Source organism: Artemia sp. Qi Xiang Cuo, chromosome 16 (assembly GCF_049724085.1).
Source record: "Artemia sp. Qi Xiang Cuo chromosome 16, ASM4972408v1, whole genome shotgun sequence".
NCBI classification, from domain to species: Eukaryota; Metazoa; Arthropoda; class Branchiopoda; order Anostraca; family Artemiidae; genus Artemia; species Artemia sp. Qi Xiang Cuo.
This window is the reverse complement of record NC_142809.1, coordinates 45975315-45988058: the sequence shown is the minus strand read 5'-3', so window position 1 is coordinate 45988058 and position 12744 is coordinate 45975315. Positions and strand designations below refer to the sequence as shown.

Here is a 12744-nt window from a genome sequence, read left to right as displayed (position 1 = left end):
AGCAAATCTTCCTCCGTTTTTCGGAGCGCTCAGAAGCGTATTTGACCACTGTCATCACTGTAGCTTCCAATATTCTAATCTTGGTTTGCGACTTATCTTTGTATTCTTTCAAACTTTGTTCAGCTGCGAAAAAACACCTTAACCCTTGGCTATTCTACTTTAAACACCTTCAAGGCACCCACAATCTTTACTAATAGTACTGCCAAGGAAAGTGAAGCTATCCACTTGATCAACATCTTACTTACTCAACGTTGCATTTTCAGTGGCTGTTATTGTCCTCGTATCTCTTTTCTTTGTGATTTTTTGTTTTGACACTTTATCTTTTTCTCTTATTCCTACAGTAATTTATTTCTAATCTCCCAGCTATCATATTTACGAAACTCATTTAAGATACTATCAGTACCTGGCCCTAAAAATTTTTAATCCTTTTAGTAGTGTCACTAATTCTTCCTAACAAAATAAATCTTCCTTCACATCCGATGTGTCACAAACTCTTTCATTGTGGCATTTGTGTCCCCGTTCCTATCTTTAACTGGTAGAGGTCCAGTTTTAATACTCCCTCTCCATCTACTAACATGCTAGTAGGCTACAGTATTTTACTATTATGTCTTCTAGCAGCATCTTCCAGAAGGTTGGAAATTTTATCCATGGCCTCCACTTCATACCTCCTTAGTTATTTTCTTTACAGATTTTTTACGCTGTAGTTCAAATTTCTGATTTCACTTAATTCAGAAAAATAGCTATTTAATCAAGGTTTGCATAATTTAGGGTATCATTACCTAGAAACAAGAACTGTGTATATTGACTTTATTTTTAGTATAATTTTTCATGTCCTCTTTCAAGGTAAATCCGATTTGTTTTAAAGTTCATTCTTCCTGTCCTCTAGAGTGTTTTTTTTATATTAATGTTTTTTTAAGCATTCACTCCTCTCGAATCCTGTTTTATTTGCCCATTGAGATTTAAGGTCTTTATTTTTGTGTTTTACAAATTGGTATTTATTGGTAATGGTAAATTATTGGTAAATTTTGGTAAAATAATTGGTAAATTATTGGTAAAATTGGTAATTATTTGCAGGTTGTGGTGGGTTCTTAACAAAAGGCTATGGATACCTAAGATCACCCAACTATCCTGATATGTATCCTGCTGCCATGGCGTGCATATGGCAAATAAGAATTGACCATGGGTCTCGAATTGAACTTACAATCCAAGACTTTGACATTGAAGGATCAATAAATTGTCAGTTTGATTTCTTAAAGGTAACATTTACATAATAAGTTTGCTTTTTGAAATTTGAAACGCTCAAGTGATGTCACTAATTGGCATAATTTCCTCGTTCTTGTTTCATGTTATAGGCAGCGCACCTGTCTTGAATTCTATTTGAATTCTGTCCCAATTCTTTAAAAACGACTCCTGAAACACTATGTTCGTTTAATCAGAACAATAACAAGGTTTCTTTAAAGTTCAAAAAAAAATTTTTGCGTAAAGAGCAAGACGTTGTGGAGGAGTAACCTCCCTCATATACGTAATAATTTCTGTTCGTTTTAAGTTTTAATGTTGCTCCTTACTTTCAGTTGAAAAAACTTTTTCTTTCATTTAATACTTTAAAGACCCCAAAGAGGTCATAATGAGAATTTCAGTTATCAATTCATTGGTAAATATTAAAAGGATCATAAATGAAAAAAAATATCACTTTGTTTCGATTTACCCATTGCTGTTGAACCCTTATATGAGATCTGTATTCATTTGAAATGAACTTTGAAATGCGTTCTTTTTTCATATATAGAAAAGAAGAGATAGAAAATGGCTTTCATTTAGACTAAAACAGAAATTAATTCACAAATAAACGAAAAAAGGGGAGAAAAAAGTGAGAAGAAGTTAAAGAACGGAAAAATAAAAAATAGGAAGAAGAAAAAGGGAAGAAAGATTGGGCAAGAAAGGGGAAGAGAAAAATACATACAGAGAGGCAGAGGAGTGTTGGAGAATGGGGATAGATAGAAAGAAAAAAAGACAGAAAGAAAGGTAAGAGAAGGAAAAGAAGTATCATGAAAACTAGATCTGTGATTGCTTAAGATTCCCTCACCTCCCCTTGCGAAAATTTCCTCCCAAAAATTGTAGAGCATTAAAATGATCTTTATGGTTGGGCTATAACTGACGTCCCCTGTTAAGAATCTGACCCCATCAACGTCCAACAATTTAAGTCCTCGTTGACCCCTATGGATTGCTGGTGATTTGCGCCAATGATTTTTTATAGATGCATGCAATTTTGTCCCTTCACAGAGATCTTGCGACTTTAAAATCAGTCCGGTAAATTCAATAGGTTTCAAATAACTTTCCACTTTTTATCTGCTGCCCTTGCCAAGTAACTAATGCATTATAACCAGTGTAGCTTGAAACTAATTTATATATATATTATCCTTATTGTCTTAACTTTTCATTTTTCACCATAGGTCATAAATGGTAAAATGGACGGGGGAATGGAGCTAGCAAATCTTTGTAACCAGCATATGGCAACTCCAATTATAGTAACTAGCAGTGATAATGAAATGACTATCCACTTCCATAGTGATGGAAGTGTTCGAGGACGAGGATTCAGGGCCTCGTACAAATCACTAACTGGAGGTAATTTGCTAATGATATTTGTCTGTGCTTAAGTTTTGTCTCGTAAGGCTCTTTAAAGCATCGGATACACATTATAAATGAAGATATATTTTAAATACACAAAAACGATAAATTTTGCAAACATTTACATCTTTCAAAAGTCTTTCTAGCTGAAGGTAAAAAAAAAGAAGTAAAGAATACGGCATTGGACTTTACAGTCCCTATCGGCAGTGCTGATCTCCGTTTCTCGGCCCCTCTGTCAGGAAGTGCAATGGGGGGCTGGGGGCCAACTATCCTGTGCTTTCGCACACCTTTTTTGTTTACCTACAGAATCATGCCACTGACCCCCATTCCAAACCAAGTAATTCGGTACACTAGGATTCGAACCCTCGCCCTCTAGGGCAAAGGATCCTAAATCCAGCGCATCAATCCACTCGGCTAGGACGCTCGAGCCGTCCTAGCCGTTTCTAGCGGACGGCTCAAGCCATTTCTAGCTGAAGCATTTAGATTAATCATACTGGTTATCTTAACGTATTTAGCGCCGAAACAATATTTTAGCTTTCAGATTGACTTAATTCAGACAACCGTGAATAAAAATTCAATTATGACATATTCATACGATATTTTTCTCATTTAAGGGATTTATAGGCAACGTTATATGTACTGGAAGAAAAATTTAGCATCTTTTCAACAAAGATAAAATGAAATCTTCAAATTTCAATATTGTAAGTACTTTTGGGGGTACGATGCTTGTATTTGCCCCTCCCATAAATAGTATTCTCTTAGAAAAGACCTAAAAACCTAGTCTTAAGTTAATTTTTACAATAGACAAGATAACCAAGTAAATGTAATTTAAGTACAAAAAAAAAAAAAAAATAAAAGGCCCTAAGCGTGGCAGAATTAATGTTCCGCAGTCGAAACAGTCAGATGTTATATTTAAGGATTATAACAATATACAGTCAATTAATAGTAATAATTGCAATTAATAACAATAATTAGTTCAAAAAATAAATAACGAGTTATATTTATTTCTATAAATCATTAAATCTGCTTACATTGAATTGCATTAGAAGATCACTTTGTTCTTACCCTTTCTGCTGCAATAATTTCATAAGTTTTTTTTATAAATAATTAATGTTTGGTTTTAATAATAAAAATAGTCACTATCCTAAATCTAATAAATTCAGATAATAATTGTATTTTATTTTTTATTTTTAACATTTTAACTTCTTTTGCTCTGTTTGTATTATATATTATAACTTTTTTGTGTTTCTATATTTGTTCTGTTCTTTTGCTTCTTTTGCCCTGTTTTAGCCGTACTGAATTAATTTTATAATAATGAATTAATTTTTATACATTTTAAGATAAGCAGTTTCATCGTGCTTAGTAGAAACGACAAGCAGACTCTGCAACCAAAACAAAACTTACTTTGTTATAAACAAAGCATAGCGTGTGGATATAGCTTTATTAACTATGCTAGTGGATTTATCACAAAAAGAGGGCACTTATAGGCTACTATCATATTTCCTTTTTCCTTGGGATTGGGTGGCTATGCAACTTTTTAGGCTAGTAATAAATGATAAATTAAAGTTTTTATGATGAAAATAATCACCATTCTTAGTCAAAAAGGTTCAGGTCAACGGTTGTACGTAATAATATACGCATGTGGAGACATGGGCGCCCATAAGCTGAATTTTAGGGGGGGGGGGGCTTACCTGGTCTAATCGGCACTTCCAATGCTGTATAATGGAAATCTAGAAACAAAAACATAAAATAGAAGGGAGCATCATTCATCCAGAGGGGGGACTGAAGCCCCCCTCTACCCCCCCCCCCACCCATATGGGTGCCCATGTGTGGAGGCGTCCTAATGCGAAAAAAATACAAACAATATAGCCATTATTTTCAGAGGTATTTTGCCGAGCTTGCCGTGTGAAGATATTTTTCTAATTACAACAAATTTCCCATAAGATATGTGTAAGTAGGAATTTTAAGAATTATATAATATGATTTATTAAACGAAAAATTTTTTAATCTAAAAATTGTATTTTTGTGTCCCTAAAAATGTGTTATTACTTTATCTTTGAGTTTCCAAACTGGATACTCTATTTATGGGCTGGCATCTGGCAAGAAAGACATGTGCCTGAATTAGGAAATTTGATTGTCAAATTTTCTTGACAAATTTGACTGACAAATTGATTGAAAATTTGACAAACAGTCTTAATTATTGACAAAAACGAAACAATAGTTTGTTTAAAAACTACTCCTTGCCTGTGTTTTCACTTTAGTTCTTTCATTCAACTTTGCATTTTCTATTGAAGATTGATAATAGATGGCAGGTAATATTCTTTTTTAATTTTGATGCTTCTCACCACCTTATCAATTTTTATCTTTTGCTCAGATGTTTAAAATAGTGCCCTAAAAATTTTGATAGTCCAAATATCTTCAATAGGGATAAAAAATTATTGAATTTTCCAAAAGTAATTTCATTCTCCCCAAAATTTTAATTTCTTAGCTGTGTATGTTTTGAAAAACATCCACGAAATGTTCATTTAAAGAATAAATTAAATTAAAAATTTGAGAGAGCTATGTATACAGGTGAATTTCATTCGCAAATGGACCACCAATACTCTTTGACAATACAAGGGATATCAAGCACCTTAGAAATGGTACACCCCTTTTAAAGATGGCCCTACATCAACTGAGAGTGAAGCTCACAGCTAGCCCTCAGCATCCAGGAATTAGACTGTCATTGATCAAGTAAGGACGTTACAATAATGTCTATACGTACAATGTCAATACAATAATGTCATTGACCAGTTACAATAATACAAAAATACAAGAGAGGTGAGCATCTCAATACACTCATTCATCCCATCCTGACTAAGGGTTTAGCCTACAGGGAATCTCAGGGTGTTTAGTAACAAAGCTATTTTTGATTGAGATGAACCATCTCTTACCGTAAATACTCGAGTTTGCAACCACTAAGTCTCATTTCCACATCATAGTGATCATTTTTAATGAAATCTAGGTTGCCTAGGACGTCTCTGACAAGCTTTAGTCATCACAATGAAGGGCCGCGTCGTGGGGAAAAGATACAAAGAAACAAGACAGTTTCAGAACAATTCCAAACCAGAACTTGCCATCTTCCTTTGCTTCATTGGTGGTTCATCATTTTCCAAACCTCCATATGGTGTAACCAATACCAAAGAAGCTGTGAAATGTATATAGCCCCTTTCAGGCAGTCGAAAATTGGACGCTTAACCCCAACAATATATGCACTTCAAATTTGAAACAGAGTTTCTAGACTTGGCGAGTCCTAGACTTGCCGTCCTAGCCGAGTGCATTGGTGCACTGGATTTAGGATTCTTTGTCCGAGAGGGCGTGAGTTCGAATCCTAGTGTACCCATTTAGTTGGTTTGAACGAGGGTCACTGGCGTGACTCTGTAAGCTCAGCCAGAGTCGACCCAGCTTTAAATGGGCACCTGGAGAAATCTGGGGAAGGTAAACAGGAAGGGTGTGCGAAAACACAGGATGGCTGGCCCCCAGTCCCCCATTGCACTTCCTGGCTGAAGGGCCAAGAAACAGAAATCAGTACCGCCTGTAGGGACTGTAAAGTCCAATGCCGTACTATTTACCTTTTTCTAGACTTGAGTTTCTTGACACATTTTTTTCTCATCGCAGGTTTTTCTTATGAGCAAGATTCAGTTACTTTTTGAACAAACTGTGCATCTTTAGTTGGAATTAGTCCTTCCATTAGTTCGGCAAAGGGACGCGTACATTAAAAGAATTTCACTAGAGCAGATAAGTCTTCAGACACTTTTTATCTTATATTTATAGTGTACCTCGCAGTAAAGTCGAAATAAAACTTTTATTTTCATTGAAATCGTGCCGATAAATGTGAAACTAATGCAAAAGTATTGGAAAAGAAATAACAAAAAATGCTATGATTAAGACACAAACTATATTTACATTTGATTTTCCCCATCATTTGATTTTCAGTATAGATTCAGTCATTGACTAGTTAACACAAGAGAAATGTATCATACTTTTTTGGATATTTTAACTTGGATACTTGGTAAATTTTCCATTGGCTGTTTTCAGCTCTACCTTTTTTTGATCCCGCCCACTGTCATCAGTCGCTGCTAGGCATTCATGCACAGAAGGTTTGCGGACGTTTTGAGAGAGAGATTTTGCTTTTTTTTTCATTTTGTCATTTGCTGAAGCTATGCAAGTGGGAAACAGGGCGTGTGCTCAATTTAAATATTACAATCTGTGGCCCTGCAAAAATACGCGGGTGATAACAGTCAAAGGTGATGGAAGCAATTATGAAGTTTGCTGTTAAGGAACTGACGAAATTAAAATATTAACGTCCGAGAATATATGGGCTTACGTGGAGAAATATGAAGAAGCGCTGAGAGATGACAGAAAAAATGTTCAGAGAGCGATAAGGCTGTGTACGGAGGACTCGAAAGGTTTAGCCGGGGATTTATCTGAGTCGGTTAACTTGATGCAGTCAGAAATTGTTAACCTTCGTGACGGCATACAGGATGAAATTCGTAGGAGAGTGGAAGAACAGTGCAGTAGATTAGGGAGTTCTCCGGTGACACAGATTAAGTCAGATTTTCTTGATACTGTTACGCAGGCTGTCTATGAGGCGATCGATCTGCAATTCAAGGGTAAATTTGAACTGCTTGAGAAATCACTTGGCGATTTGCGGGCAAGAATTGTCCAAAATTGCGCAAAGCTCCAAAAGCTTGAAACTAAGCTGGATGATATAAACCAGTCTTCTCTTCTAACTAAGGTCATTGTATCTGGGATAGACTCTCCCGCGCGTGATTTACCTTACCTTGGTGAGAAAGTATTAGCTCGACTTAACAGTGAAATGGGACTTGATAAATCCGTTGTTAAGGGTGCAAGGCGTTTGGGAGGTGCCTCAGAAATAAAAACTCCAATTGAACTTACATTTTTTTCTGAAGCATCTGCAGTTGAGATCCTGCACAATCGCAAGCATTTGAAAGGTTCCCGAATCTATGTAAATGAGGCTCTAACCAGGGAAAGGCAAGATATCTACAAGCTTGCGCGCAATAAATTTGAATTGAAAAATGTATGGACTTTACGAGGTGTGGTTTATGTCAAGTGGGGTTCGCAAATCATTCCGTGTAAAACGATTTCCGACGTAGTTCAGATTCGCAATGTGTCATATGAACCTGTCGTCTAAACTAAGGAGCTGTGAATTTTTCTTTTCTTTTTTTGTTTTATGGATCGTTTTCAGTGTTTTCTTGATTCTCGTTTGAAATTAGATGTTATTCTAAATTCAGCTACCGGAAGTGATAAAGATATGCCTTATGTAAATAATCTACCTGAATGTGATTATTCTTCAGGCGAGTTTCTATCGGATAAAACAAAAAGTTGTGATTTTCCGATCAGATCGTTACATGTAAATGCCCGGGGGATACAAAGTGCATTCAATGAACTGAAGCTTTTGCTTGCATCTAGTCCTATAGACATTGTTGGAGTTTGCGAAACTTTTCTGTCTGCTAATACACCCCTTACAATGTTAGATCTGCCCGGGATGAAGTGTATTTCACGTACAAGGTGTCAGAATTCGAGAGGAGGTCAGATGCTGTATATTCGTGATGACTGGTCTTTTAGTATTCTCAGTGATTTGTCTGTATTTGATGAAGGGTTATGTGAAACTATTTTTGTTGAAGTTGTACCTTTGGGCTGTAATCTATTTATTTTCGGGTCTGTTTATCAATCTCAGTCGGGTAACCCAAATATATTTTTTGAAGTTTTTGAACCGTTGTTGAAAAATCTGGAAACGTTGAAAAAACCGCTTATTATTTCGAGTGATTTTAATTTTGATCTTTTGAATCTCGATGTTGGAAATAATAAGGAGTTTTTAACTATGATGTTGTGTTCTAATTTTCTTCCAAGTATTTCTCTGCCGACAAGAGTTACAGCTAACACAGCTACATTATTAGATAATATATTTTTTTCTCCTGTTTTATTTGATGCTGAAAAATCGTCAGTAATTTTGTCTGATATGTCAGATCATTTTCCGGGGAGTGTTCTTTTAAATTTAAATAATAGTAATAAACAACATCGAGATTCAACAATGGATAATTCAAATAAGCGATATACATGGATTGATAGTAAAGTTCTACGTCAGTTAATTGGTGACCATGATTGGAGTTCGGTTTATGGCTCAGATGACGCAAATGCTGCGTTTTCAGATTTTATTGATCAAATGATGCGACTGCGGGATCGGGATTCTTCAACACGAGTTTCGCATGGAAAGTTTGCGCAGAAATTTGACCCATGGATTACTGAAGATATTTTGACATCGTTAAAAAATAAAAATAGAAAATTTAAGAATTATTTAAAATTTCAGACACCTGAGTCGTTTGTAGAATTCAGAGTTTATAGGAATAAGCTAAATTAAATTATAAGACATGAGAAGAGAAAATATTATAAATAGAAAATTTTGGGGTATAAATCGGATATTAGAAAAACATGGCAATTGATAAATGAAAAGATACGTCCTCATAGTCGTAAGAATACTAGTGTTAATTGCCTTGTTTTAAATGGGGAAAATGTTACAGAGCCCAATGAAATTTTAAATGCTTTTGTAGATTATTTCAGTAATATTGGTTCTAGGCTTGCATTGACTATGAATATGCAACTGAATTCCCCTTCTGTTCCAGTTAATGAGCAACATGCGGAAAATTCGTTTTCTTTTTCTGAGATTAAGCCTCATGAGATTGAAAAAGTTATTCTGAAGCTTAAACGGAGTTTTTCTAAGGACGAATTTTGATTTTCGGCTCAAACCGTAAAGCAAATAGCGTCAAGCATTTCACCTTTGTTGGCACATATTTTTAATTTATCACTTATGCATGGGGTTTTTCCTGAACTTTTAAAAAAAGCAAATGTTATAGCATTACCTAAAGCTGGGAGTTCAACTGACCCTTCAGATTATAGAGGCATTTCTCTACTTTCGATTTTCAGCAAAATTTTGGCAAAAACTTGCAAATAGTCAATTACAAAAATATTTATTTGATAGTAAGATTTTACACACGTCTCAATATGGTTTTATAAAATGAAAGTCAACTGAACTGGCAATTCGTGAGCTTTTACTAAATATTAATGATTCAGTAGATGATGGTCAACACGCGTTGGCGATTTTTCTTGATGTCGCAAAGGCGTTTGACACCGTAAATCATTCGTTGCTTCTTTTTAAACTAAAGTCTTATGGGTTTTCAACACAAGCTGTTAAATTTTTTTCATCTTACCTTTCTGGGAGACGACTAGATTGTGTTGATAAATCTCGTGATCTCTGTTCCGAAACTTTTCCAATTAATTAATGAGTTCCTCAGGGCTCTGTTCTTGGGCCTATTCTATTTATTCTTTTTATAAATGATTTGCCAGAAGTTTTGCCTCTTTGTAAAATTATAATGTTTGCTGATGATGTAGTAATTTTTGCTTCTCACCGGGACCTATCAGTTCTTTTCCAGAACCTTGGAAGTACGTTACTAACTGTATCTGATTGGTATTCAAGGAATTTACTAGCTCTTAATGAAAAAAAATGCCAGTATATGTTAATTTCGCGAACTGGATCAGTAGTGTCAGATACCTTCTCTCTTTTTTTGAATGGTCTTGAATTAAGACGGGTGGATCAGTTCAGATATCTTGGGATTATTTTAGATGAAAATTTGTCGTTTCATAAATATGTAAAAACACTGTCGTTAAAAATTTCCCGAAATATTGGCATTCTAACTCGTCTTTGTCACTTTTTTCCTAAAGCTATTCTAAAATCTATTTATTATTATTTCGTCCACCCATATTTTCTCTATTGCATTTCGGTTTGGGCATCTACCTTTCCGTCTGTTTTCAAATCTCTTCAAATACTTCAGAATAAAGCAATGAGGATTCTTTTTAATGTTGATTGCAGAACTTCAGTTAGACACCTATATGGGACTTCAGGAATTTTCTCTTTGGACCAATTTCATTTAATTTCTATCTCTAGTATTTGTCATGATTATCAATATAGTAATTTACCTGTAAATTTCTCCGGCATTTTCTCAACTAATTCTCAATTTCATAATTATCATACTACGCATCGTTCAGACTTTTCGTGCGAAATTCGCCCGACATCGAGAGCGGGATTCAGCATCCGTCACATTGGCCCAAAAATCTGGAACTCAATTCCTGCATCAGTTCGAGAATGTAGCAACAAGCGACATTTTCTAAGACTGGTGAAGAAATATCTTATGACATGCTAAGCATTTTTTTCATTAGGATTTTCTTTTTCGTTGTTGTAAAATTTAGTTAGAAAATGGCTGTGTATTTTCGTTGGCAATATTTTCAGCGCTAAAGTATGCCACCAGGCATGTGCGCTGTTTTGTGACATTTATTTATGTACGTGTTATAAATAAAAATATTCTACTCTACTCTATTCTACTCTACTCTACCCATGGAAAATTGCTAAACTCTCTAAAATTAAGTCCATTAAAGTAAATAAGGGCATGTAAATATAGCATGACAATGTGACCTAGATTGCTTATATGCCAAATACTTCCATTTTTTCACATGTAAACATACTTTATCATTCAATACAGAATAATCATGTAACCAAAAAAATTGCAAAACGAATTTTTGTCATATACGCCCTTAATGTATGGATGGATTTCAAGGTTGTTTCCTTTAGCATTCTTATCAATTTAAAAACCGGTTTCTATGTTTAGGATGTGGAGGTGTATTTACATCACCTTCTGGGTCCCTTCATTCACCAAACTACCCGAACAATTATGACCATGGCTCAGATTGTGGCTGGAAGATTACAGTGGCACCTAACCATGTTGTTGAACTTAAATTCACGGACTTTGACATTGAACATGGAACCAATTGTAGCTATGACTATGTTTCTGTAAGTGGGTATCTTATATTGTTTTTGGATGGAGGTGCTAGAAGGCGTGCTTGCGCTTATTGGTATTTCTGCTAAATGAGAGTTTTTATTTTACTTTTTTTTTCTTTTGCTGCTATGCTAGAATTGACAAATTTCATAAATTAATACTTAATGATAATTTGAAAATCTAAGTTTTGAACCGATTTATTGATGATAATGCTATAAGCTGTTGAATGGTGAAACAGTAAAACTAGGAATAGCAAAATTGTAGTAAGTATTTTTATATTTACTCCACATTGCTTTATACAAAAGATTTTACTTTGTAAATTTGGAACTCAACTTACCTTTTTTTATGCTGCTCTATTTACATACATGTTTTCTATATTTATATTTTTATACTTTATATTTCTAAATTTAATTACTTTTGACGTAATTTTTGTTTTTTAAGTATATTCTTGATTGATTTGTTAGATGCCTTTATTTCTGCTCGTTTTTGCTAGTTTTCTTCAAATACTTTTTTGGAAAATGATTTATTTTATTAATGAGGCCTACAAGAAAAACTAATAATCGAAAATAGTTTTGTGTTATCTGCCAAGGCCGTATCCAGGGGTGGGGTTCAATGTTGAAATCCTCGACCCCCCCCCCCCAATTCCCTAAATTTGTTTCCAATTCGTAAAAATATAACAAAATACATATAAACGAATTTTTGATACGGTTTTAAAAGTTTTCTGTAAATCTCCCCCCCCCCCAGCATAGATCCTGGATATGCTCATGTTACCTGCAATAATACGAATTTACACTTTGAACGGCACAACTGGACAGAACTGTTGAATTAAAAAGGAAAGCAGAAAGAATGCACATGAAATCAAAATAAAATCTATTTTAAAGTTCACTTCCTTTTTTTTACTCTGGGGTGTTCAAATTTTTCTTCTTTTGTATCTACAGTTTTTTAGTTTTGCGTATTCTAATAAAACCTCTTTTTCTAATTTGATTTAGGCATCTATTGCTACGTTTGTGTGTGTGTGGGGGGGGGGTGTTGTCTATTCCTGCCTAATTTCTGATGCTCAAATTTTTCAGATTTTCCCACATTTTCTGTATTTGTCGTTTAATTTGCTTTTTCTGTTAGTTTTGCCCCCCCCCCCCCTCTCTTTGAAACATAAGTTTCTTTGTACTTACTTTGTAGACAATATCAGAGTATCTTAAACATTTTTACGCAATAAATTATCTAGAGTACACTTGAA

At 34.7% G+C, this 12744-nt stretch overlaps 1 protein-coding gene across 1 annotated transcript in view; it reads left to right on the top strand.

The window, feature by feature from the left end:
* LOC148942958 (cubilin-like) overlaps window positions 1-12744 on the top strand; it is a 405682-nt gene that overhangs the window by 221515 nt on the left and 171423 nt on the right. The window contains exons 28-30 of the mRNA XM_089102575.1: window positions 1075-1256; window positions 2448-2619; window positions 11343-11524. Coding sequence (XP_088958701.1) covers window positions 1075-1256; window positions 2448-2619; window positions 11343-11524 — 536 coding nt within the window. The remainder of the gene's footprint in view (window positions 1-1074; window positions 1257-2447; window positions 2620-11342; window positions 11525-12744) is intronic.